A 26,772-nucleotide genomic window follows, 5' to 3' on the forward strand; every position below is an offset into this window, starting at 1 on the left:
GACAGAGGATGAGATGGTTGGATGGCATTACCGACTCAATGGACATTGGTTTGGGTGGATTCAGGGAGTTGGTACTGAGCGACGGAACTGAACTGAATTCAAACTACATAGGCCAGAAAGAGTGGCATAACATTTTCAAGGGCTGAAACAAAAGAACCACTGACCCCAAATTCTATATATTTCCAGTGAAAATATCCTTTAGGAATGAATGAGATTATAATTTTAAAATTTGGGGACAATGACCAACAATCTGGGAGTTTTCCCTTGGAAAATTGAGGGTAAACAGCAAGTCCAGGAGATGTACTGATACTTTGGAAAAACAAGGAGGGCACAGGTAAATAGAGACTCTTCCTTGGAGAACTGATTTAAGGATTTAAGGAAGGGTTAGAGAATAAGGAAATCTTGGGTATCCTGAAAATTGTACGTGAAGCCCATTTATAAACACACTTAGCAGTCTCAATGCTCCAAGAGTTTAGAGGCTATTTGCTGGAAGCCAGGCAAAGGGGCAGTCTTTACTTTCGAATGATCCGAAGCCTACTGTTATTTCACGCAAGGCAAGCAAATACAACGTGTGGACCTTGTTTGGATCCTAATACAAAGCACTATAAAACAAAACAAAACAAATCTCTTCCTTTTAACAGACTATTAGGGTATAACTGACATACAATAGTATTAGTTGCTCAGTTGTGTCTGACTCTTTGTGACCCCATGGACTGTACCCCATCAGGTTCCTCTGTCCATGGGAATCTCCAGGCATGAATACTGGAGTGGGTTGCCATTTCTTTCTTCAGGGGATCTTCCCAACCCAGGGATTGAACCCAAGTCTCTTGCATCTCCTGAACTAGCAGGTGGGTTCTTTACCACTAACACTCCTGGGAAGGGTATAACTGACATAACAATAAATTGCATATATTGTACAGTTTGATCAGTTTTGATATATGCAAACACCTGTGAAGCTATCATCATAAATAAGATAATGAATATATCCATCACTCCATTCTTCTGGAATCCCTTCCTATGGCTCACTTCTGTCATCTAACCCCGGGCAATCACTTACCTTCTATCACTAAGTTTGTTTGTTCTTAGAATTTTTTATAAGTGGAATCATACAGTATGTACTCTTTTGTCTGGATTCTCTCAGAAAAATTATTTTGAGATTCATCCATGTTATTACTATACATAGCATATTTCTTTTTATTGCTGAATAGTGTTCTGTTGATTTTATTGATACATCTCAGTTTGTTTTTACCTCAATTTGTCCATCACTTTTTGTTTTCAGTTTGGTGATTAAGGGTTATGAACATTCAATTGCAAGTCTTTATATGGACATATGCTCTCATTTCTCTTTGATAAATAAATACCTAGTCATATGGTTGGTATATTTTAACACTTTAACTAAAACTCATGATAGGCCTAAATGTAAAACCAAAAACAACAAAAGTTCTAGATGAATACATGGAGGAAAATCTTTGTGACTTTGAGTTAGGCAAAAATGTCTTGGATAGGACAATAAAACATTATTCATGAACGATAAAAACTGATAAACTGAACTCCCTCAAAAGTAAGAACTATTCTCTTTGTAAAACATTGTTCATATAATAAAAAGGCAAGCCACAGACTAAGAGAAAATCTTTGCAAGTTACATATCTGATAATGGACTTACTTCAGAATATATAAAGGATTCTCAAAACTGAGTAATAAGAAAACAAAAAACCTCATTCGTAAAATGAGCAAAAGGTGTCAACAAACAAGATATATGAATGACAAATAAGCACATGAAAAGCTGACAAACATCATCAGGAAAATGTAAATTAAGGCACAATGAGATACTACTACACACCAATTACAATTTTTTTAATTTAACAATTATTGGCAAAGATGTTGACTAACAAGAATTCTCATTAACTGGTGGGAATGCCCACTTTGGAAAACAGCTTGCCAAGTTTTTTGTTGTTACTGTTGTTGTGAAATTTTGACTTTGAAATAATTTCAAACTTACATAAAAGATAAGGCTTATTCAAAGAATTCTCATATATCCTCCACCTAAATCCCCCAGTGGTCGACATCTACGCTTGATTTATCATGCCTCTATTTTCTATCACTTGGGAGATAATAACCGATTACCCCTTAAGGTTTGAGTGTAAATTTCCTAAAAACAAGGACATCTTATATTTGATCACAGGACAACCATTCAAGTCAGGAAATTAACACTGATATAACACTGCTGTCTAATCCGCAAGACCCTCTTCAAATTTTGCTGATTGTTCTGATAATATCTTTATAGGTCCAGCATCCAGTACAGATTCTAATTTTAGACAGATGGAGAATTTTAAACATAAATTGGATATTAAATTATGCTAAACAATTTTTATTTTTTAGGGTATAAGGATAGTATTATGTTATTTTTATAAAATATCCTTATCTGTTAGCAATATGTACCTAAAGTGTTTATAGAAAGAATGATATGATATCTGAAATTTTCTTTGAGATTCATTCCTAGGGAGGTATGTGTGTGTGTGTGTATTGGGGGCTGAGGCGAGGGGAGAAATTAAATAAGATTGGCAAGATATCTAAATTTGTTGAAACTGGGTGATGAGTATGGGCAGGTGATAATATTTCCTCTGCTTTTAATGTATGTGTGAAAATTTCCATAATTAGAGTATTGTAATTTTTTTAAGTGGAGAAAATGGAAGGATTTTAGGGATTGGAGTGATATGACCATATTTTTTACTTAGAAACAGTACTTTGGCTGCAATAGGAAGAATGGCTTAAAGTGGGGCAAGAACGAAAGCACTGACTAGTTTCCCAACTGCTGAAGTCATCCAGGGAAGAGATTATGGTGACTGAACCAAGTTAGTGTCATTGGGATAGAGTGAAGTGGATGAATGAAAAAAATGGTAACTCTCTCGATGTGCAGGATTACTCTTACTCGGGTTGGGTTGAGGAGGCGATGGTGCTATTTACCTAGACAGGCATCAATGGAAGAAAAACAAACAGGTCCCCCAGGGAGGGAAGATTTGAAGGGGCCTTTGGTCAGACTAGTGAGTATATAGATGACAACAAGAAAATTAAATAATGATTATTTAGCAAACAGTATATGGAGAAAGAAATGGCAACCCACTCCAGTATCCTTGCTTGGAAAATCCATCGACAGAGGAGCCTGGTGGGCTTCAGTCCATGGGGTCGCAAAGGGTCGGCACAACTGAGTGACTTAACAACAACAGCAACATAGGGGTAAGCCCAGATAGTGCTATCGTTAAAAAACCTGCCTGCCAATGCAAGAGACATAAAAGACATGGGTTCAATCCCTGGGTAGGGAAGATTCCCTGGAGGAGTAAATGGCCACCCACTTCAATATTCTTGCCTGGAGATTCCCATGGACAGAGGAGCCTGGTGGGCTATAGGGTCACAAAGACTCGGACACTACCGAAGCGACTTAACACAACACACATATGGGTAAGCAAGGTAGACAGAAGGAAATGTCACTTAAATCTAACTTGAGGTAATATGATATGATTATTCTAAATCAACATGCAGCATCAGTAGCCAACTGAAGATGAAATGCAATGACAAGGTCCAGGTTGACAGGTTATTTTATAAACTTGAAAAAATATGATTGGAGACAGGACACAACAGAGAGACCTCTTAAATTTACATCAAGCAAACTGGGCAAGCAATATAATTCTCTTCCTGGGAACGTTGCTCATAAGATGTCTGGGTAGAACAATATTTTTCAGTTGAAACTGCATGGTGGTACAGGGTGGGCAGATAGGGACTAATAACATGCACTACGATGTTGAATCTATGATTAAGGGGACGAGTGTGAGGGTATAAAACAGGGGCGAAGGAGTATTGGTCACAATTTTTACTCCTGGTCGTATTCTGGGAAGGCTTAAGGTGAGTCAAAGCGGCTGGAAAATCCATCAAAGTCTGACTCTTGTTTCGTCTCTTACCCTTGCAAGGGTAAAGGAGTTCCAACAGCCACTTCTGTTAGAGACTTATTTCGTGAAAACCATACCCTTTGGCATTATCATTCCATTCTGATTAATCTGATCTCTTGTTCCTGCAAGTTCCTCCGCTCAGGTTCTCCCGGGAAAATGTAGGCCAAACTCCTGCAGGTTCGCTCACACACCACAGCTGTTAGCACGCTAACAGTACTAGCTTGGAGAAGGAAATGGCAACCCACTCCAGTATTTTTGTCTGGAGAATCCCACGGACAGAGGAGCCTGGTGTCAGTCCATGGGGTCCATGGGGTCGCAAAGAGTCGGACACGACTGTGAGCACACAGCACACAGCAGTACTAGATTAGTCTTCCTGCCAGAGGGACTCACCCCAACTCTGACCGGGCCCCCGACTCAGGGCCCGGCCCACATGCCCACTCCGGGCGTGGAGCTCCTGCTCCGATCTTTCTCGCTAGCGTAGAGCCCCTAACCTCATCCCTGACCCCGCCTCCGGTTCGGAGCCTCGCCCCAGGCCCGCCCCGGCTAGAAGCCCCGCCCACGATCCCGCCCCCGGAGTGGAGCCTGGGGCCCACCCGCTACCGCAAGGCCGTTCTTCCTGGCTCACCGCACTGCTATGGCCGGGGGCCGCGGGGCCCCCGGACGTGGCCGGGACGAGCCACCGGAGAGCTACCCGCAACGACAAGACCACGAGCTGCAGGCCCTGGAGGCCATCTATGGCGCCGACTTCCAGGACCTGCGGCCGGACGCGCGCGGACGGGTAGGAACTTGGCATGTCTGGTCGGGGCTGGCGTGCTGCGGCCCAGCCTCCCTTGGCGCGGCCTTGCCGGAAGCGAACACCAGACCCCAACTTCGGGTTCTGGAGTCCTTTCATCCCTCACAGTCCACCCGCGCTCACTTTTTGTCCTTGCACCCGCAGCCGCAAGGCGGGTCTTCAGAACCCCTGCCTGGGACAAGTTCTCTTACAGCCTTTCCCCTAAATCGGCTCTGGTCTTACCTGGCCTTGCTTCTTATTCCCCCTGACGTTCCATAACATACCTGCCTCCTTACTGTCTTGTCTCCTTGGGTTTGATACAACAGCGCATTCATGCGGACCCATTGCAACTTTGGGAACGCTTTGAGGGCTCTTGCACAGATCTTATTGCTGTCCTTACTCAGAAGTCTCACCCTCCGGTATGTCTTCAGAACTGATAGCCGTGTAATTACCCTGTACTCCTCTGGCATCCTCACTGTGTTGTGCGGTGTGGAGGAACTTTCCTCTGTGCCTTTCCTTCAAGAGTATGGAATATATTCTTCTTAGCTGTAATGAAGAGGGAGTGTGCTGAGTCCAAACCTTTTAAAATGGCATTCGGCTTCTTTTCTTTCTTTCTTTTTCTTTTGTCTGGAAATAAGTTAAGGAACATTTCAAGCTGCTGATACAGTTTTTTCCCTCATCCTTGAAGCATTATCTACCAAACTATTGTTATCTATAGTATTTTTTAAAAAGTAGTACCTTTCTTCATCTGCCTTTAAGTCTTGGCATTTTACAACATGCACTTTATCAGCACATGCAGGATTTGCTCAAGATCTAGGATCTTCTGGAGCTGTCAGGGCAAAACATTCCCCCTCTCACCCAATGTGTTCCTTCCAGGTGTTCAGAGTACAGTCCAGCACAAACCAAACCAAACCCTCATCCTTCAGGGAGCTTACTTTCCTAGTACTTAATTTCAAGAATTAAGACTGAAAGAGTAGAAATGTTAATATTCCCCTTATATATACTTAAAATAATAAGGTAACTTTCTGGTGATCTGGTAACTTCTCAGTTCCCTTGAGAACCAGGAAGTGTAACTAAAATATGTATCACAAAGTATACATTGGGACTCAATACAAAGCTCCTAAGACTTCATTCAGAGACAGTGTATTTAGTTTACACAGCTTAATTATATGGTCCTAAGACTGCAAGAAAACAGAAAAGGACAAGGAACTGCTTGTGGGGATACCGATAATCTCAATTTATGGCTGGTGGCCTTTGTAACAGGATAGTGTAGTAAATAAAACCAAGACTGTAATAGGCAGGTAGAAGAATTCAGATAGCTGTACCCTGAGGTACATGGGCAGATATGCTTAACACTTTGCTAGGCCCCACAAGCAGCTAATTGGTAGTCATAAGGATGAATCAGAAGGTAGTCATTCAACATGAAGAACAGACTTGTGGTTGCCAAGAGGGAGGGGATGGGGAAGGGGTAAACTAGGAGTTTGGGGTTAGTAGATGCAAACTATTACATACAGAATGGATAAACAACAAACTCCTCCTGTATAGCACCTCCTGTATATTCAGTATCCTGGGATAAAACATAATGAAAAAGAATATAAAGAGTATATATATGTGTATAACTGAGTCACTCGGCTGTACAGCAGAAATTAACACAACATTGTAAATCAACTATACTTCAGTTAAAAAAAGTTTAAAAAAGTTAAAAGAAAAGAATGTAATCATTCAACAGTTACTTTTTACTTGCCAGTCTTTAGGGGAAGATTATTCAAGTCCACAATCCTTTATCCAAACCCTGAGGCTTGATAGGTTTCAGAATTCAGAAGTGTTTGTGTTCATGTCCATGTGTGCACATTCCATACTTATCTGGTACCTCCCTCAATGGCTTCCCTGGTGGCTCAGATGGTAAAGCGTCTGCCTGCAGTGTGGAAGACCGGGTTCGATCCTTGGGTCGGGAAGATCCCCTGGAGAAGGAAATGGCAACCCACTCCAGTACTCTTGCCTGGAAAATTCCATGGACGGAGGAGCGGGCTAGGCTACAGTCCATGGGGTTGCAAAAAGTGGGACACGACTGAGCAGCTTCACTTCCTTTCCCTCAATGTCTGGAGCGGCATCCAGAATTAAGCACAGTGAAACGTGTGAATATTCAAGTGTTCACCCTCAATGGGATGTATAAAGACTATTAATAGCCTCATGTCAGTTCAGGCCAAATTTGCTGCCAGTAAATTCAGCTCAAGATTATTTACCTGTGTAAACTTTAATTTCTTAAACATCTGAAGTTTTTTAAACTTCTTTTTGGGAGATGTATTATAAGGTAGAATTTGGTTTAGTAGCATATATATATTATTAATAAAGAAACATTTTGGGAATACATGCTAAAAATTGTTTTACATACTAAAGTTTGGACACTCATTGCTAGTTTAAAATAGAATTTCCTCTGAAGTTATAAAAGTATTGTTAACTTAATTATCTTGGCTACTTTTCTGTCAGCCAAAGGCCTGCTCATTTATAATTTGATAGCTAATACCCCCCTCCTAAAACCGTTTTTCTGTTTCTGGGCCCACCAGTAGTGTATAAGTACTTCTTTACCTACATATTCACCAACATTGTAGACGTCCGACTTTTTCATCTTTGCCAATAAATAGATGAAACATGTTTACTTCTTTAGTTATATGTTATTAGGACCACCTTTGTCTGTAAGCCATGGTTTTTTTTTCTGTGAACTTTTTGATGTTGTTTATTTTTATACTCTGTTGTCTATTTTCTCATTCATTTGTCAGAGCTATTTATATCTTGAGGCATACCATTTATATGTTAATTTATGTGTTAAGAAAATTAGCATTTTAGGTTATTATATTGAAAATATTTTTCCCTAACAATTATGCATTTTGATATTTAGGTAATTTATGCAATTTTTAAAAACTTACAGTCAGTATAGTCAAAATGATCTTTTTTTCTTTATTGTTGTTACATGGTCCCCGTGGTTTGTTTTTTCCCTGCTCCAGTGTTACCAAAAATGAATTCTTCAAGGCTTTCTTTTAAATCTTTCATGACATTTTTAAAAGCTTCCTTCAACTTTTTTAAGTTCTTACCTCTGAGTATGAATCTTTTCCACTAATGTGAAATGCCACCTTTGCATTGCATAAGAGTAGACTGGCTTCATAAGGATCAGTTTAGTTCAGTTCAGTCACTCAGTCGTGTCCGACTCTTTGTGACCCTGCGGACTGCAACACGCCAGGCTTCCCTGTCCATCACCAACTCCTGGAGCCTACTCAAATTCATGTCCATCACGTCAGTGATGCTATCCAACCATCTCATCCTCTGTCGTCCCCTTCTCCTCCTGCTTTCAATCTTTCCCAGGATCAGGGTCTTTTCCAATGAGTTGGTTCTTTGCATCAGTTGGCCACAGATTTGGAGTTTCAGCTTCAGCATTAGTCCTTCCAGTGAATATTCAGGACTGATTTCCTTTAGGATGGACTGGCTGGATCTCCTTGCAGTCCAAGGGACTCTCAAGAGTCTTCTCCAACACCACAGTTCAAAAGCATCAGTTCCTCGGCACTCAGCTTTCTTTATAGTCCAGCTCTCACATACATATATGACTACTGGAAATACCATAGCTTTGACTAGACAGACCTGTGTTGGCAAAGTAATGTCTCTGATTTTTAATATGCTATCTAGTTTGGTCATAGTTTTTCTTTCAAGGAGCAAGCATCTTTTAATTTCATGGCTGCAGTCACCATCTGCAGTGATTTTTTGGAGCCCCAAAAAATAGTCTCTCACTGTTGTTCACACCTACATGCCTACTGCCTGGTAAACAGCTCTCAATTTTTGTTTGGTTGTTTGCTTAATATACGCTTCCCTAGTTGCTCAGCTGGTAAAGAATCTGCCTGCAATGCAGAAGACCCCGCTTCCATTCCCAACTGTATTTGGGTGTATTTCTTGACACTGTATCCCAGAAATCTATTTAGGTTCTGTCACCATATTGCTTTCATTACTGTAGATTTATAATCAGCTTTAGTATTTAATGTAGTCATGATTTACAGAATATTCCTGACTAATTTTACTTTGGTTTTTCATTACGAACTTTAGAGTCAACTTGCCTGGTTAAAAAAATTACACTGGCATTTTTACTGTAATAATGTTGTTATTGTTGTGCAGTCACTAAGTCCTGTCTGACTCTTTGTGACTCCGTGAACTGCAGCATGCCAGGCTTCTCTGTCCTTCACTGTTACCCTGAGTTTGCTCAAACTCGTGTCCATTGAGTCAGTGATGTCATCCAACGATCTCATCCTCTGTTACCCCCTTCTCCTCCCACCTTCATTCTTTCCCAGCATCAGGGTCTTTTCCAGTTAGTCAGTTCTTCGCATCAGGTGGCCAAAGTATTGGAGCTTCAGTTTCAGCATCAGTCTTTTCAATGAATATTCAGGATTGATTTCCTTAAGGATTGACTGGTTTAATCTTGTGGTTCAAGGGACTCTCAAGAGTCTTCTCCAGCACCACAGTTAGAAAGCAACAATTCTTAGGTGATCAGCCTTTTTTATTATCTAGCACTCACATCCATACGTGACCGCTGGAAAAACCATAGTTTTGACTAGACGGAACTTTGTTGGCAAAGTGATGTCTCTGCTTTTTAATACACTGTCTAGGTTTGTCATAGCTATTCTTCCAAGGAGCAAGCATCTTTTAATTTCATGGCTTCAGTCACCATCAGCAGTGATTTTGGAGCCCAAAAAAATGAAATCTGACACTGTTTTCACAGTTTCCTCATCTATTTGACCTGAAGACATTGGACCAAATGGCATGATCTTGGTTTTGTGGATGTTGAGTTTTAAGCCAGATTTTTCAGTCTCCTTTTTCACCTTCATCAAGAGGCTCTGTAGTTCCTCTTCACTTTCTGCCATTAAAGTGGTGTCATCTGCATATCTGAGGTTGTTGGTATTTCTGCCTCTGCCGGCAGTCTTGATTCCAGCTTGTGCTTCATCCAGCCTGGCATTTTGCATGATGTACTCTGCATATAAGTTAAATAAGCAGGGTAACAATATAGAAGCCTTGACATTCTTCTTTCCCAATTTTGAACCAGTCCTTTGTTCCATGTCCAGTTCTAACTATTGCTTTTTGTCCTACAGACAGGTTTCTCAGGGATATTCCCATCTCATTAAGAATATTCCACGGTTTGTTGTGATCCACACAGTCAAAGGCTTTAGCATAGTCAGTCAAGCAGAAGTAGATGTTTATTTGGAATTCTCTTGCTTCTTCTGTGTCCAGCATATGTTGACAATTTGATCTCTGGTTCTTCTGTTTCCAAATCCACTTGTACATCTAGAAGTTCCCGGTTCATGTACTACTGAAGCCTAGCTTGAAGGATTTTGAGCATGATCTTGCTGGGATGTGAAATGAGTGCAGTTGTATGGTAATTTGAACATTCTTCAGCAGTCCCTTTCTTTGGAATTGGAATGAAAACTGACCTTTTCCTGTCCTGTGGCCACTGCTGAATTTCCCAAGTTTCCTGGTGTAATGAGTGCAGCACTTTAACAGCATCATCTTTTAGGATTTGAAATAGCTCAGCTGGAATTCTGTCACTTCCACTAGCTTTGTTTAGTAATGTTTCCTAAGGCCCACTTAACTTCACACTCTGGGATGTCTGGCTCTAGGTGAGAGAACACACCATCATGGTTATCTGGGTCATTAAGACCTTTTTTTGTACAGTTCTTCTGTGTATTCTTGCCACCTCTTCTTAATCTCTTCTGCTTCTGTTAACGTTCTTGCCGTTTTTGTCCTTTGTTGTGCCTATCTTTGCGTGAAATGTTCCCTTGGTATCTCCAATTTTCTCATAGATCTCTAGTCTTTCCCATTCTATTGTTTTCCTCTATTTCTTTGCATTAGTCAGTTAAGAAGGCTTTCTTATCTCTCTCTCCTTGCTGTTCTCTGGAACTCTGCTTCAGTTGGGCGTATCTTTCCCTTTCTCCTTTGCCTTTCATTTCTCTTCTTTTCTCAGCAACTTGTAAGGCCTTCTCAGACAACCACTTTGGCTTCTTGCATTTCTTTATCTTGGGGATGGTTTTGGTCATCATCTCCTAAACAACTTTACAAACCTCTGTCCGTAGTTCTTCAGGCATTCTGTCTACCAGATCTAGTCCCTTGAATCTATTCATCACCTCCACTTATATTACCTGTATTTAATTTGGGGAGAACTCAGATTTGAATATTTTAGTGTTTGTTTAAAATGGAGTCAGAGTTATTGAACTTTAAGGAATCTAGCAGTTTGTTGTTTTTTTGTGCTTGGCCATTTGACAAATAGGCAAATGCTTGAGAACAGAAGATGAATGAATGAGCTTGGTGATTTTTATAAGGTCGGTTACAGAAAGTGACTGAGAGCTTTTACTATCATTATTATTTTGTTTTTGGCATCTTTACAGACTTAAAACTAAAGACTTGCCCAGCTTATCTAGCTTTCACATGTTACTTTATTTCTAGATTTGTTGGTTTTTTTACGCAGACTAATTTCTTTCCTACATTACAGGATATGAGAACAGAAGCAAGTAATAAACATGGGGCCATGCTGAACCAAGTCTTGTCATCAAAATTTAAGGGGGATTTGACTAGCAGGGTCTAGATAACAATTCTAGACCAAACACCTGAAAGTGGTTTGAATTGTGTAGCTTGTTTAATATGCTTGTGGAATAAAATACATAACATAAATGTACTAACTTAATTTTTAAGTGTATGGTTCACTGTATTTACGTGGTTAATTGAAAATTGTGTTAGTTTTTCTTTTTTTTAAGTATAGTTGATTTATAATGTTGTGCCAGTCTCTGCTGTGCACCAGAGTGACTCAGTTTTACACATAGATACAGTCTTTTTTCAATATTCTTTTCCATTATGGTTTATCCTAGGAAGTTGGATATAGTTCATTGTTCTAAGTAGGACCTTGTTGTTTATGTAATAGTTTGTATCTACTAACCCCAAATTCCCAGTCCATCCGTCTCCCTCTTGTGTTAGTATTTTTAATTAATTTCCCAAACCTTGTCCTCACTCTGCTGCTCATCTTGTAAACCAGTGAATTTTAATCACAGGCTGTCACTAACCCTCATGCCTTGGAACCAAAAGTTGTGCTCCTATGTGGAATGGCCAATAAAATTCTTTTTAATAGTCTTGTGGCTCAGCAGGTAAAGAATCTACCAGCAATGCAGGAGACCCAGAAAACGAGGGTTTGATCCCTGGGTCTGGAAGATCCCCTACAGGAAGAAATGGCAACCCACTCCAGTATTCTTGCTTTAAAAATCCCATGGACAGAGGAGCCTGGTGGGCTATAGTCCATGGGGTCGCCAAGACTCAGACACGACTGAGTACATGCACATCCTTCATTACGGTACTTTTAGCAGAAATAGACACACGCTTATACCAGTTTATTTTGGGGTGAGTGTGAGGAGGTACCCAAGAAAAGCATATTGAGACTGAGAAACTGGGGTTTCTGCTGGCTGGGCACTTCTCCAGGTGGTGTGCACTGTGCTGAAAAGAGGGTCCCCCAGGTCAGTGTTGCTAGTCCTGTGGATGTAGTAATATACTTGAGGTTTATTTCTTGAAGAGCTAATGTCTTTTTTTTAACTCTGGTGGTAATTAGTCTAGAGTATTACCTTTCATATTTTAGGACTGAGTTTGTATTACTCATTCACATTTTATACCTTGAGGATTTTTTTGACTATTTTGTAGTATTAAAGGGCTTCCCATGTGGCCCAGTGGTAAAGAATCTGCCTGCCAGTGCAGGAGATATGTGTTCGATCCCGGGGTCAAGAAGAACCCCTGGAGAAGGAAATGGCAACCCACTCAAGTATTCTTGCCTGGAAAATTCCATCAACAGAAGAGCCTGGTGGACTATAGTACCAGGAGTTGCAAAGAGTCAGACACAGCTGAGCAACTGAGTACGTGTATAGTGTTATACTTCAGATGAGTATCCAACTTCTTGATCTCATTGAAAAGTGTTTTACTCATGTTTTATTATAATGTGGCCTTCTTTCCATGACTGCTTCCTGTCACTTATATTTTCAATCTTCAAAACAAATCTTTTTCCTCATGTAGAATTTTGTATATTTTGTAGCAATACATTCTGCATTGCTTTCCTCTCATTCCATGCTCTCAAAACAATTTATTTACCCTTTACTATGTATTTTTCTGTCTACAGATTTTTTTTCCAGGAATTCATTATTTCTTTGTGCAGGTTAAGTCAAAGATTTTATCAACATTAAATTCTAATGACAGTTTGTCTTCTAAAGGCATGGAAGATGCCCTACCCAGTCTTAATCTTTAATATATCTTGGTTGTTGAACTTTTTAATGAAATCCTGTTCAGTTTCAGGAATCCTTGAATATCCTAATATGAGCTAATGCTTGGTATCCTAAACATGTTTTGCATAAGAGCCTCTTTACAAGTAGGGGAGCCTCTCAGTTTGCTTGAGAAAAGCCTGGTGAATTTTCTGTTCTTACCTCTGAAAGCACTGTTCCCTGACTGTCATTTTTTTTTCCCAGTGAGCCTATGCTGGTTAAAATTAAGTTTAGCTACATATGACAGAAAACTTTAAATAACGAAGTCTGTTTTTATATGTAAAAGTCTGGAGCTGTGGGCTTTTTCTGAATTACTGTTCTACCAACCTTACTGCCCCCTGCATGGTCTGAAATGGCTGTCTGGCCTCCAGTCAGCACGTCTGCATTCCAGCCAGCTGGAAGGAGAAAGGGATGAAAAAGCTTCATCCCTTTCTTTTAATAAAGGTCACTTCCTGGAAATTGCATCTTACAGTTCTTTCATACTCAGTTCAGTTCAGTTCAGTCTCTCAGTTGTATCTGACTCTTTGTGACCCCATGGACTGCAGCACGCCATGCCTCCCTGTCCATCACCAACTCTTGGAGTTTACTCAAACTCATGTCCATTGAGTCGGCGATGCCATCCAACCATCGCATCCTCTGTCATCCCCTTCTCCTCCCGCTTTCAATCTTTCCCAGCATCAGGGTCTTTTCAAATGAGTCTTTCATATTATTGGCTTTCAATTAATCCAGTAGCTACACTGAGCTGCAGATGAGTTGGGGAAATGTATTCAGCTAAAAAAAATTGAGGATTCTTTTACAAAGAAATAAAAGGAGAGTGGATATTGGGGAAACGGTACTCCAGAGTCTATGCTTCGTGAAGAGAAATATCATTCTGGTCCAGTCAAGCTGTCAGCCAAAGACAAAAGCTTTAGAAGTAGCTAGTCACCTGGTAGCTTCAATGTCCTGCTCTTTGGGTTGGTCTCACTTGGTACTCAGAACCAGACAAATTGTCATATTTTTGTCCCGCATACGTCGTTCATCAGCATCCACAGGTCTGTTCCTTCATCCAAACCACCATAACTGGACTCATGCATTTCCTAAAACTGAAACCTTTATGCGTCCAGGAGTGTCTTCACTTCACTGAACTCTTTCCTCAGAGTTTGCTTTGGCATTATCTGGACTCACCACTGTTATCACCGTTGTCCTGCTAGTGTTGCTGTGTGATGGAAGTAACTAGAACACTAGACCTGCATTTGTTCTAAGGCTGGGTCAGCCCAGGAATGTTTGCAGGATCCTAACCACTTTTTTAGGCCATTGTTTTATATACTGATGTTCTGCCTGGTGGTCCCCTTGTGACTGAGAGAGACCTCCTTCCCTGATTACTGTCAGGTGTCTTTACCTTGATTCATTGTTCCTTCTTAAGCATCACCTTAAGCATCCCCTTTAGTAAAGAATGGTATGGGCTTCCCTGATAGCTCAGTTGGTAAAGAATCCGCCTGCAATGCAGGATGACCCTGGTTCGATTCCTGGGTCGGGAAGATCCACTGGAAAGGGATAGGCTACCCACCCCAGTATTCTTGGGCTTCCCTTGTGGCTCAGCTGGTTAAGAATCGACCCGAAATGTGGGAGACCTGGGTTGGGAATGATCCTCTGGAGAAGGGAAAGGCTACCCACTCTAGTATTCTGGCCTGGAGAATTCTGTAGACTGTATAGTCCATGGGATCACAAAGAGTCAGACACAACTGAGCGACTTTTACTTTCACTTCTTAATATCTTCAAAATGTGTAGTCTCCCAATGGCCTCTCTTTTCTGAAGCTGGCTTCTGTTCTAGTGACTCCAGACATGAACTGTGGGCTTTCCTGTACCGTTTCCTGAGAAGGTCAGTTACATTCAGATACATGCTGCACTTCCTACAGAAAGAGAAAAGGGAATGCTAAACCAAATTTGTTATCATATGTGTGCAGAGATAACCCCCTTCATGTGGCATATGTTGTCTATTTGTTACAAGTTTATCTGTATACCAAGCCCAGGAAAGTTCACCCCTTGGTTTGCATTCGTAGTTTCCACTTACACAACTTGCTTATACATTAGTAGTTAGGTGACTCTTGCTCCTTTCATTTATAGATGACTACTGCAATGTCGTTGCTGCAAAACAGAAAATCTGCTATTGCTTCTAGATAATCTGCTTCTGTTTTAACACCTTGGCTTCCACCTCTTTACCTTGGGCCTGCAGGGTCTTGGATATTTTACTTTAAGAAGATTATCTGTATGGCATTTTCCATTTTTTTTTTAATTTATTAAAGTATAGTTGATTAGCAATGTTGTGTTAATTTCTGCCTTACAACAAAGTGACTCAGTTACAGATATGTATATATGTGTATAAATATATATTCTTATTTTCATATTTATTTTGACTCTTTAAGCTATGTGAGTCAGTATGGATTTACAGCAGTTTCCCCATCTGCATTCTAAAATATAGTTTTCGTTGGTCTTCAGCCAAATTAGAAAATGAAAGGCAGAATAATGTATATGTAAAGATATAGTAATATAAGCTAAATTGACTACACTTTATTCTGTTTTTGTACTTTTCTCCTACTTTTGGTACTAAAATATTCTCTATTTTCTAAAGTGGTATCTACAGTAGAGAGGGAGCAAAAAAGTATTTTCTTGGGCGACATAGTATCTCTCTAAAATTTGTGGCCTATGAGATGAAAAATTTCTTAAGATTCGACCTGGTGGAGGAAGCATTGGTAAAATTTTGAGTCTGTCTAATTAGCCTTTCTCTTTAGTTTTTACATCTCTAAAATGGAGATATATACCTTTTTCTACTTCATTGGATTGATGTTGGGAAGAGAATAATAACACAGGCAAAGACTGGTTGATAGGATTTACTTCAAAACGATCCAGTGTGGCACTTGGGGATAGGGCACATATAGATACACAAGATTGGCCGTAAATGGGTCATTATTGAAACTGGCTGGTAAGTACATGGAGTTCATTCTATCATTATCAGCTTTGTTTGAAAATTTCCGTACTGAAAAGCTTTTCCAGAAGTGAGGCTATTTAGGAGACTGGTCAGGGTAATAGTTTGTCCTTTCCTTCTTAGCAAGTGAGAATTGGTGTTTTTGCTGCTTTTAGCAAATCAATGCTTGCCCTGTTAAATTCTGTCTGATATGATCTGTATCTGCTTTACAGCAGATAACAGCCAGCGTGTCTTGATTGAAGAGGAAACAGGAAACTGGGAATCTAACAGGTTCAGTTTCATTCTCGCTCCTGTGAGGATCCTCAGAGGAAAGCCTCCTCTACTTGCTTTTTTTTTTCCCCCCTCACATCTTCCTGTCATTCTAGAAGGAAAGCCCCTCCTCCAATCAGTCTAGCCTGTTTCTGTTCTGCCCAGGATCCATCAACTTCAGATCCTAATTTGGTCTCCTTCCTGCTCTTCCATAATATTTCCATCAACATCCTCACACTCTGTAGTATCTCCCATCTTTAAACAGAACAAAATAAAATTATCCCTTGATTTCACCCCCCACCCCGTCTGTGGCCCCACTCTCTGTCCCTTTAATTTAACCCGAACCCACACCTCCTTGAAAGAGTTGTCATAGACCTGCTGTGGCCTCATCCTCACCCAGCACCACTCCTCTCATGCCAGGGTCTGCTCCTGGCAAGGCCACCTGCAGTCCTCGTGTCTCCTCTCAGTGGAGGTCCTCTTTCCTCATCCTGCTCTGCATCAAGGAGCTAGAGATCTACCGGACACTAGCCTTCTGGTTTCCTCTCTCAGGGCCCAGTCTCTCTGTCAGCTTTATCTCAAATCCACCTTCTTCTCTGTCCTTTGCCACCAACACAGACTGAATTTTTACAGTAGCTTTTTTAAAAAAATCAAGGATTATTATAAATGAAAACCGAGCTTATGTATTTTATATACACAGCTGATTGTATACTTCAGAGTGCCACATGTAAAGTTCATGTTCTGTCAGAATTTAATGTTCCTCAATACTTTGTCACCCTTGGAAGACTTTTTATGCTTTCTCTTTTCTGATAATGCCACATTTCTCTTTTTGCCCTGGCTGCCTTGACATTCCAAGGCAAAGGCAAGCTTCAACTCCTTGCAACTCCTTACTCTAGCAATCCGACAACTGAGGATTGGCGTTAACAAGGGAGGGCTGATGGGGAGACACAGGTTTGGGTGTCTTAGTTGGATTTGAAGTCCAGCCTTGCCACTGTCTGTGGGGAAGAAACTTGGAGCCTGAACCGCCTTGTCTGTACAGTGGAGATGACACCTACCTCACAGAGTTGGTAGGTTTATGTTTATAAATTATATAAACTGCCTCAAATCCTTTTTGGGAAGAGCATATATAAATAAAGGATAATGGAATATTTAGTTATTTGGGGGAAAACAGTTGGTTGAAAGCATACACAGTTTTAGAAGAGCTGTCAGATTTCTCCTTGTCAAGATTTTCACGCGTTGTCTGAGTATTTGAAGTGTCAGTAGGCCTTCTCTGACCCATCTGTCTGAATACCTTCTCCTCCTCCACCACTCTGTTCCATGGCTCAGCTTTGCTTTCTTTACAGCGCTGGTCACTATTTGGAAATACTTACACGTCCTCTGTTTTGTGTCAGCTAGTTGGCTTCCTGTCTGTCCAGATTTGCCCCTGCACTCTCAATCTCTAGGGCAGCAGCCGCTTACTTGAGTAAATGAAGGCTGCGTGGGACATTTCAGGTCACTCCTTAGAAAACTGAAAAGGAAAATGTACTCTCCCTGGCACAAGTTTTGTTTTTAAACCATGCTTTAGGAAAATGTGACCAAAGCACAGTTTAAACTGTGTGTAATATTTAAAAAGTAGAACTTTTGAGCTGAAATAATTATCTTAATCGTTAATGACTGGCTCTCTAGAGAAAAAAAAAAAGATTTTCTTTTTCTCTTTTAGGTCAAAGAGCCTCCTGAAATCAATTTAGTTCTGTACCCTCAAGGCCTGACTGGTGAAGAAGTGTACGTGAAAGTGGATTTGAGAGTGAAATGCCCACCCACCTATCCAGATGTGTGAGTTCATTTATAAATGTGTGTTTTAGTCTCTCAGTCAAGCCTACCAGGCTCTTCTGTTCATGGAATTACCGAGTCAAGAATACTGGAGTGGCTTGCCATTCCCTTCTCTAGGGGATCTTCCCAACCCAGGGATCAAACCCAGGACTCCTGCATTGTTGGCAGATTCTTTACCGTCTGAGTCACCAGGGAAGTCTGTTTATAAATAGCTTTGATGTGATTTCAGTTCTCTGTTTTGAAAACAAAGGAACAGGTTGAAGTCAATGGTATTTTTTCCTTCTGGCCCCCATTCCATTTAAAATTTTATTTCCTATCACTTGCAGTTCATCAGAACTACATCAGCAATGGATGTTTTCATGAAGCCTGTCTCCTGTTAGGTTGGCTTCTAGTTAATAGTCTCTATGGGTGGTAGTGTTTGCTCCATGACTAATGTTTGCTTCTTCTGTTAGGTTAACTTTTGTTTGTTTAATTTTTCACAGACTAGGAAGAGGAACAATTTAGGGGAAAAAAGATAAAGGTGCAGTGACTATAAAAGCCTTGTGTACTTAGTTTTAAAGTACAGTTTACATCAGGACTTAGAGTAGCCTTCCGAGCCTAGTGGGACCTGGACTTCCAAGCAGAAAATGATTTAGTCGCCCTCTTTCAGGTTCGGGAAGATGGCAGGGCGTGTAACATCACTGGCCTCTACCCGTTAAATGCCTAAAGAGTTTTCCAGTCAGTGAGACAGCCAAAAGCCTCATGTATTTCTAAACTCCCCCTGAAGGTAATACCCCCTTGGGTTCAGATCCAGTAGTAAAACAAAAGCATTACCTGTCAAGGCTCAAGTATTCTTCATTTCAAGTACCATGCATATTCCATGTAATCTTTTCCCAGACATTCCATGCAGAAAAGCAGATTTGGCCTGGATGATGTTTTTTTAATTGAGCTTGTTGTGCAGGAAGCCAGTGAAGGAAAGTGACAAGTAAAAGGATGTACTGCCTTACCCAGTGGGTGGTAAATGTATGGAATTTGTTACCTTAAGAGGTGATGGAGTTTATGAAAATACAGGTAGGTCAAGATGAGCTCCCTGAAGTTAGTAACCCAATTTTAGCCCAGCCTCTGTGCCTCGAGTAGAATAGTAGATATTCAGAAAGTTAATTTATGCATTAATTGAAAGGTAATTAATTTTACAAAAGAAAAATAAGACAGTGCCTCTCTAGGTCTTATCTTTCCTGACACCAAATAGGTGGTATCTTTTCTGACACCAACTGGGTATCTGAACAATTCAGTTCACTAACTGTCCATAGTTCTTGATAGCTGAGTTGGGGGCTTACTCCCATGATGAGACGTGGATGCCAGTTGCAAGTCCCAGTACTTCTGATCAACTGGCTATAAATTTGCACGTTCCTGTGACACCCTCCCCCCACCCCGCCCCAGGTTTGATAATTTGCTAGAACAGTTTACAGAACTCAGGAGGGCACTTCACTTACTGTTACTGGTTTGTTATCAAAGATACAACTCAGGACTGGCCAGATGGAAGAGATGCTTAGGCAAGAAATATGTAGAGGGGCACAGAGCTTCTTTGCCTACTTGACATTGACTGATATCACATTGGAGGGAGAACATAATTACCCCTGGTTGAGAGCCACTATGTTAGAGAACTCATCAGGTAAATCTTGATGTGTCCATTTGGTAAGAATATCATTTGAGAAACAGCATGCAAGTGTTTACAAAAGTTAAAAAGTAAACATTGTAATATCAGCTACATAAACTTATGAATTATGTCCCAAGGGCATGAAGAGAACACTGGAAATTTTACAGTGTTTAATTAGTGTTGCAGATGAATTTTTCGCTATTCTGTTAATATTGCTATATAGTGACTGCTTGATTTTTTTTTTAATTATCTAAGTCTTGACTTGGGGAAACATTCCTATCTTTTGAAATAATATCATGCAGGAGAACTTACCTTTTCTGCAAAATAGTCCTTTATACCACTGTGAGAAAGAGAATCCTGTTAAATGGACCTGACGTAGACTTTCGCTAAGATTTCCATCTATCCAGGTAGATGATGGCTGTAGTAATCTGTCATAATGAAGCACTGAGAGAATGCATAGATAAGTGAATAGTAAAGGCTTCACCAAGGTAAAATGCCATGAATTACTCAGAAATGCTTGGTGGGAAGGGATGAATCGTTTTCTCATCTGTAAAATTAAATAAAGCCTACTTAATCTCAGGAGTTGTTATTGGATGTGTTGTGGTTGGAAATAAGAGGAACCCCAAGGGAGGGCTGATTGTATTTTCCTTGGGTAGAAGGTGTTGACTGTTAGTTGTGCCCTATAGAGATCAAGAAGAGCATGTGGTAGGCATCCTTGGAATAGCAGAGTTTGCAGAGTGTGCATGACATGAGTGAGTGAGCTCATTTATAGCAGAATGAGTTCCTGGGACACAGCCTGTTGTAGGAGTACTAGATAGAACACTGTGCCTCCACCTCACACATAGTTATTCTTATTCTGCTTTATGCTAGGAGCAGACAGATGATCACAGAGTGCTTAGACCCTTGTGGGTGAGCTGTCAGAGTTCACTGATGTTAGGGGGCAAGCCAGGATCGAGCATTATCATGAAAGGGAGTGCATGGTGAAGTTACTAGGCTAGAATCACACACAGAGCTGGAGTGATTTTTTAAAGGGTAGTAAATAGTAGTTGATGTTAGAAATTTGAATCGGATTGTAAAGCTGAAATCAGAGACAGAGGAGTTGGAGAGACACCTGATTGAGCCCCAGTAAGTCTGGTCCTCTTGGGGAGCAGGGCACTCGAAAGCCCACGCTGACACCTGGCCAGCCCATTTCTGCCCTACAGGCTGCAGGTGACTTCATGTTGAGTGCTGTGTCAACAGAGTTGCTGGGGTAAAGTTGAAATCCTTTTAAGATGAAAGGAAATGTTCCTAGCGGTACAAAGAAGTTCACAAGTGAGGCCCTTACAGAAACCCCAGGCTCCAAGCTTGAAAATTAGCAAATATTAATGCAAACAATCTGTACTTTTTAGAGTAATTCTTTTTTTTTTCTTTTCCAGAGTCCCTGAAATAGAATTAAAGAATGCCAAAGGTCTGTCAAATGAAAGTGTTAATTTGTTAAAGTCCCGCCTAGAAGAAGTGGCCAAAAAACACTGTGGTGAGGTATGATTTGTAAAACTAGAATTATGACAGAATGATAAAAATCTCATCATGTTCACTAGTGTTTGCCTTCCAGCCTTTTCTTTGGCTTAAAGGCTTTCCCATTGCACCTCAGATCTAACTTTCACTAGAATGTTCTGTTTTTTATTGGTATCTACAAAGGGGAATATTGCTGTTTGGATTGCTTTAATTAACAGTACTTATGAATTACGAATTGTAGAGCTTGTATAGACAGTACTGTTGATGCTTAATTCTTCTGGAAACACTCCATATGAAACTGACCAGAATTTTTGCACACTTTGAGCCTGACATCATGACCTCATCTTGACTTGAACATTTACGTTGGAAAATGTTGACAAACAAGTGATTTCTGACCACACTTTGCCACATCTCCCCTTTTCATATCAGAAGAACTAATTGTTTACTTCTCAATAATTAGGGACTCACTGTCCTCCATCAATGTCCCTTTTATACCTGAGCATTTATACCTAGTTCAGTACTGATGCTTTTTTAATCCTCTGACATCAGGGTCTGCATGAGCTCCCCCTTAGGTGAGAACTCTCTCTGGAGGGACAGGCTGGGTGACCTCTTAGGGCGAGTATTACGGTCTGTTCCTTAAGCCCACTGAGTATCCTAGGTATAATCCATCTTCTCCTCACTTTTGTGTAAGATTATGCAGTGTTTTTGCCTGTGCACATCACTTTTAACTTATCCTATCCTACAAAGACTAAGAAGAGTTAAGTAAGGACTAGCCCTAGGCCTCTATGTCACTAGGAAAGTGACTGGACCGTTTTTCACTTGCATTCCATAACACAGTGAGTTACCGTGTGCTCTCTGGGGTGCTTTTTGCCCCTATAATCTTTGCCCACCTAAGTTGTGTTTCCAAGAACTTCAGTGATTGTTGTGGTACATAAAGTGATTGTAGAACAGCTTGGACAAAAAAATTGGCCTTGGGAATTACTACAGAGTTCTTTCTAGTTTAAGTTCTTTCTAATGTAGTGTAATGTCTTAACTGAAAAATAATATGGAGTTACATTGAAAATTCAGCTACAGAATCCTCTGGTTTCTTGGATTCATGATTTGTCATTTTTTTGTAAAATTCTTTGTTGTGTTTGATTTTTATAGTGCAGCATTATATAATATAACTGTTACATAATCATCATGCAAACTCCAGGAGATAGTGAAGGACAGGGAACCCTGGTGTGCTACAGTCCATGGGGTTGTAAAGAGTTGGACATGACTTAGTGACTGAACAACAGCAATATAATCATCATGCTATACATTAGATCCCCAGAACTTACTTATTTTATAACTGAAAGTATGTATACTCGGACCTACATATCTCCCCTTTACTCTCACCACCAATCCCTAGGTAACCACCATTCTAGTCCCTGTTTCAGTTTTTTTAGATTCTACATGTAAATGATATCATGCAGCATTTGTCTTTGATTTATTTCACTTAATATAATGCCTCAAGTTCCATTTGTGTTTCTGCAAGCAGGAGGATGTTCTTTTTCATGGTTGAATATTTCACTGTGTATGTATATTTATATCACATCTTTATTCACTTTTTCATTGACACTTACCTTGGCTATTGTGAATAATGCTCCAACAACATGGGAGTATAGATATCTCTTCAAGATCCTTTTTTTTCATTCCCTTTGAATATATACTCAGATGTAGGATTGCTAGATCATATGTAGTTCTGTTTTTAATTTTTTGAGGAACCTCCATACTGTTTTTCAGACTGGCTGCAACAATTTACATTCTCACCAAAAGTGTATCAGGGTTTCCTTTTCTCCACATCCTGACCAATACTTGTTGTTCACTGTCTTTTTGATGTGTGAGGTGATAGCTCATTGTGGTTTTGATCTGTATTTCTCTGATGATCAGCGATGTTATATATCTTTTCATGTGCCTGTTGGCCATTTGTATGTCTTCTTTTGAAAAATGTCTATTGTGTTCCTCTGTCCATTTTTTAATTGGATTGTTTGGGTTTTCTTTTTTATTTTTGCTGCTGAGTTATATTAGTTCTTTATATATTTAAATACTGACCCCTTATCAGATATATGATTTGTAGGTATCTTCTCCCATTCTGTAGTTTGCCTTTTCATTTTCTTGATGGTTTCCTTTGCTGTGCAGAAATATTTGATTTAGTCCCACTTGTTTATTTCTGCTTTTATTGTCCCACTCACCCCAGCCCCACCTTTTTTTGACTTTATTTTATTTATTTATTCAAATTTGTATTACAGTATAGTTGATTTATTTACAATGTTGTACTGATTTCCACTATATAGCTACATACACAGTATCCACTATTTTTTGGATTCGTTTTCCCTACAGGTCATTACTGACTTTTGAGAAGAGTTTCCTGTGCTATACAGTTAGTCCTTATTAGTTATCTATGTTATATGGAATAGTGTGTACATGTCAATCTCAGTCTCTCCATTTATCCCTCCTTCCCCCATCCCTTTCTCCCTTGGTAACCAAAAAAACATGGAATGCTTCACAGATTTACATGTCATCCTTGCACAGGGGCCATACTAATCTTCTCTGTATCTCTCCAGTTTTAGCATATGTTCTGCTGAAGAGAGCACATTGTCTTTATTTTAGATTATACTTTTTAATGGCCAACAAACACACGGAAAGATGCTCAACATCACTAATTATTAGTGAAGTGCAAATCAAAACTACAATGAGGTATCACCTCATACAGGTCAGAAGGGCCATCATCAAAAAATCTATGAACAATAAATGCTGGAGGAGGGTGTGGAGAAAAGGGAACCCTCCTATACTATTGGTGGGAATGTAAATTGGTACAGCCACTATGGAGACCAGTGTGGAAGTTCCTTAAAAAACTAAAAATAGAACTACCATATGACACAACAGTCCCACTCCTGGGCATATACCTGGAGAAAACCAAAATTTCAAAAGGTACATGCATCCCAGTGTTCATTGTAGAACTACTTCCAATAGCCTTCACATGGAAGCAACCTAAATGTCCATCAACTGAGGAATGGATAAAGATATGGTACGTATATAGAATGGACTATTACTCATCCATAAAAGGAATAAATTGTGCCATTTGCAGAGATGTGGATGGACCTAGGGACTGGCATACAGAGTTAAGTCAGAAAGAGAAAAACAAATATAGTAGATGAATGAATATATATGAAATCTAGAAAAATGTTACAGATGAACTCAGTTGCAAAGCAAAAATAGAGACACAGATGCAGAGAATAAACATGGATACCAGGAGGGGAAGGGGAGTGGTGGGATGAACTGTGAGATTGAAGTTGGCATATACACTACTGTGGATAAATGGATAACTAATGAGAACCTGTTGCTGCTAAGTCACTTCAGTCGTGTCCGACTCTGTGCAACCCCGTAGGCGTCAGCCCACGAGGCTCCCCCCTCCCTGGGATTCTCCAGGCAAGAACACTAGAGTGGGTTGCCATTTCCTTCTCCAATGCATGAAAGTGAAGTGAAAGTGAAGTCGCTCAGTCGTGTCCGACTCTTAGCGACCTCATGTACTGCAGCCTACCAGGCTCCTCCACCCATGGGATTTTCCAGGCAAGAGTACTGGAGTGGGGTGCCATTGCCTTCTCCATATAGAAAAATATTTTAGAAGATTTATTATATAGAAAATGCCAATAAATTGAATAGGACTACAAAAGTGATGCTTTTTACTTATTTAGATAGTGATTTGTCTTGATAGCAACACAATGAGATGAGTGCTGAAAAGCTTTTTCCTGCTGTGGTTACCTCCTATAACTAATTTAGAATGTGTCGCATCAAAATGAATATCATCATTGTGAATGGTCTCGGATGGTCTGCATGATTTTCTGTAGTCTCGCCATTGGACCCTGTCTTCCCATCACTTGACCATTTGTGGTTGATTTCCATCCGTGTGTTTAGGTGATGATATTTGAACTGGCTTACTATGTGCAGTCATTTCTCTGCGAGCACAACAAGCCCCCTCCCAAGTCTTTTCATGAAGAAATGCTGGAAAGGCGAGCTCAGGAGGAGCAGCGGAGGCAGTTAGAGGCCAAGCGGAAAGAGGAAGAGGAGGTGAGACCCATGTCACCACGGTGGCCAGCCAGAGGACTGAGAGCCCTATAGGTTTTTAATCTCTGTCTCTGCCTACATACTTATCCATATTTATTAAGTTTTGCTCTGGATTTGATCCAAGAACCATGAATTCATGTGAAAGGAGGCCCTAGGAGTAACCAAGAAATAAATACTATGAGTGATTCCCTCCCAACAGGTATCAGTGCTGCCCCTAGAACCCTTCCTTAGTCCTAGTCTTTAAATGAAAGAAAAAGTCAATTTAAGCAAACTTCTTTGTGTGCCTGTAAAGCTGTGCAGGAGTTCAGAGGCTATTACCTTCTTCCCTCTGTGGGACAAGTATCTCATGCCTAAACGAGTAGCCAAAGCCAGAGACTGAACGTATTTTTTAGTTCACTCACCATTTGTATTTTTTCTTTAGTCTTAGTCTGCATAAGAATATACACTCCTGTGTTATTTTAAAAATCCTTTAATCAAACATAATACCTATATCTAAATTTCCTTCTTGATTTTTGTTCTTTTTCTTCTATTTAGTCTTTTAATACACTTACTTATCTAGAACTTATTTTGGTGTAGGTTGTTAAAATAAGGGTCTGAGTCCCCCCACCCCATTTTCCTAACACATTTATTAAATAATCATTCATTCTTAGGTGATTTGTAATACTTCCTTTAAAGGGTATTTTACCTACTTATTTGTACTAAGTTCTATTTGTGAATTATCTCTTTTGTTCAATTCATCTGTTTTTTTCTTAGGTCTATACCACAATCTTTGAATTACTGTCTTTGTAACATTTGACTATCTGAGGAGTCAGGACCCCTGTCCCTTCCTCTTTCATTGTTCTTTTTTTTTCTCTCAGCTATCCTCACACATTTATTCTTACAGAGAAATTATAGGATTGCTTTCTCAAGATCAAAACAAAGCCTCTGGAATTTTGAGTAAAATTGTACTTATATATCCATTTGGGCAGAATTTACGTCATGACAAAGTTCAGACTTCCTATCCAGAAATAGTTTTTCCATATATTTTTATCTCTTAGTGAGGCTTTTTAGTTTTCTCCCCTTAGATGTTACAGTTACTTCTAGGATTTTGTTATTCCTACTTTTCTTAGGTTCTTATTCCTTGCTCTTTTTTTCCTACTTCATTTTGTTCATCCTTTGCTTATGTTAGCATTGTCTTTGTGAGTTCCATTCATTTTGTTACTGTTTATCTCCTATTCAATTGCATAGCCTAGTTATCATTTAAAGTTCCTTAGCTCTTAGGCAGACACATTTTAATTAGAAGATAAAGATATTTAATTAACAGTCTTGTTTCAATGTACTGCTGTAACTACCTGTAAGTTTTGGATATGTTTTTACATTTTCTATTATTGCTGCAATTGTTTTTGGTTAGTCTCTCGATGGTTTTGATAGTTATAACCTGGAATTTTAGGAGGCTTATAAAAACGCTACTGATAGTTATAACCTGGAATTTTAGGAGGCTTATAAAAACGCTACTTTATGTAAACTCA

General features: G+C 39.9%; 1 protein-coding gene and 1 non-coding gene across 3 annotated transcripts in view; one reads left to right on the top strand and one right to left on the bottom strand.

Annotated features, from left to right (window-relative positions):
• Nucleotides 1–4,497: 4,497 nt before the first annotated feature.
• EIF2AK4 (eukaryotic translation initiation factor 2 alpha kinase 4) overlaps nucleotides 4,498–26,772 on the top strand; it is a 97,156-nt gene continuing 74,881 nt past the window's right edge. For both annotated transcript variants that reach the window (XM_027553503.1, XM_027553504.1), the window contains exons 1-4: nucleotides 4,498–4,719; nucleotides 17,936–18,048; nucleotides 21,097–21,199; nucleotides 25,115–25,267. In XM_027553503.1, coding sequence (XP_027409304.1) covers nucleotides 4,576–4,719; nucleotides 17,936–18,048; nucleotides 21,097–21,199; nucleotides 25,115–25,267 — 513 coding nt within the window. In that variant the 5' untranslated portion in view covers nucleotides 4,498–4,575. The remainder of the gene's footprint in view (nucleotides 4,720–17,935; nucleotides 18,049–21,096; nucleotides 21,200–25,114; nucleotides 25,268–26,772) is intronic.
• Nucleotides 23,687–23,791, bottom strand: LOC113900581. The gene has a single exon (XR_003513211.1). It is a non-coding gene; the product is annotated as a U6 spliceosomal RNA (small nuclear RNA).

The sequence above is a fragment of the Bos indicus x Bos taurus genome, chromosome 10, assembly GCF_003369695.1.
Source record: "Bos indicus x Bos taurus breed Angus x Brahman F1 hybrid chromosome 10, Bos_hybrid_MaternalHap_v2.0, whole genome shotgun sequence".
Classification (NCBI taxonomy): domain Eukaryota; kingdom Metazoa; phylum Chordata; class Mammalia; order Artiodactyla; family Bovidae; genus Bos; species Bos indicus x Bos taurus.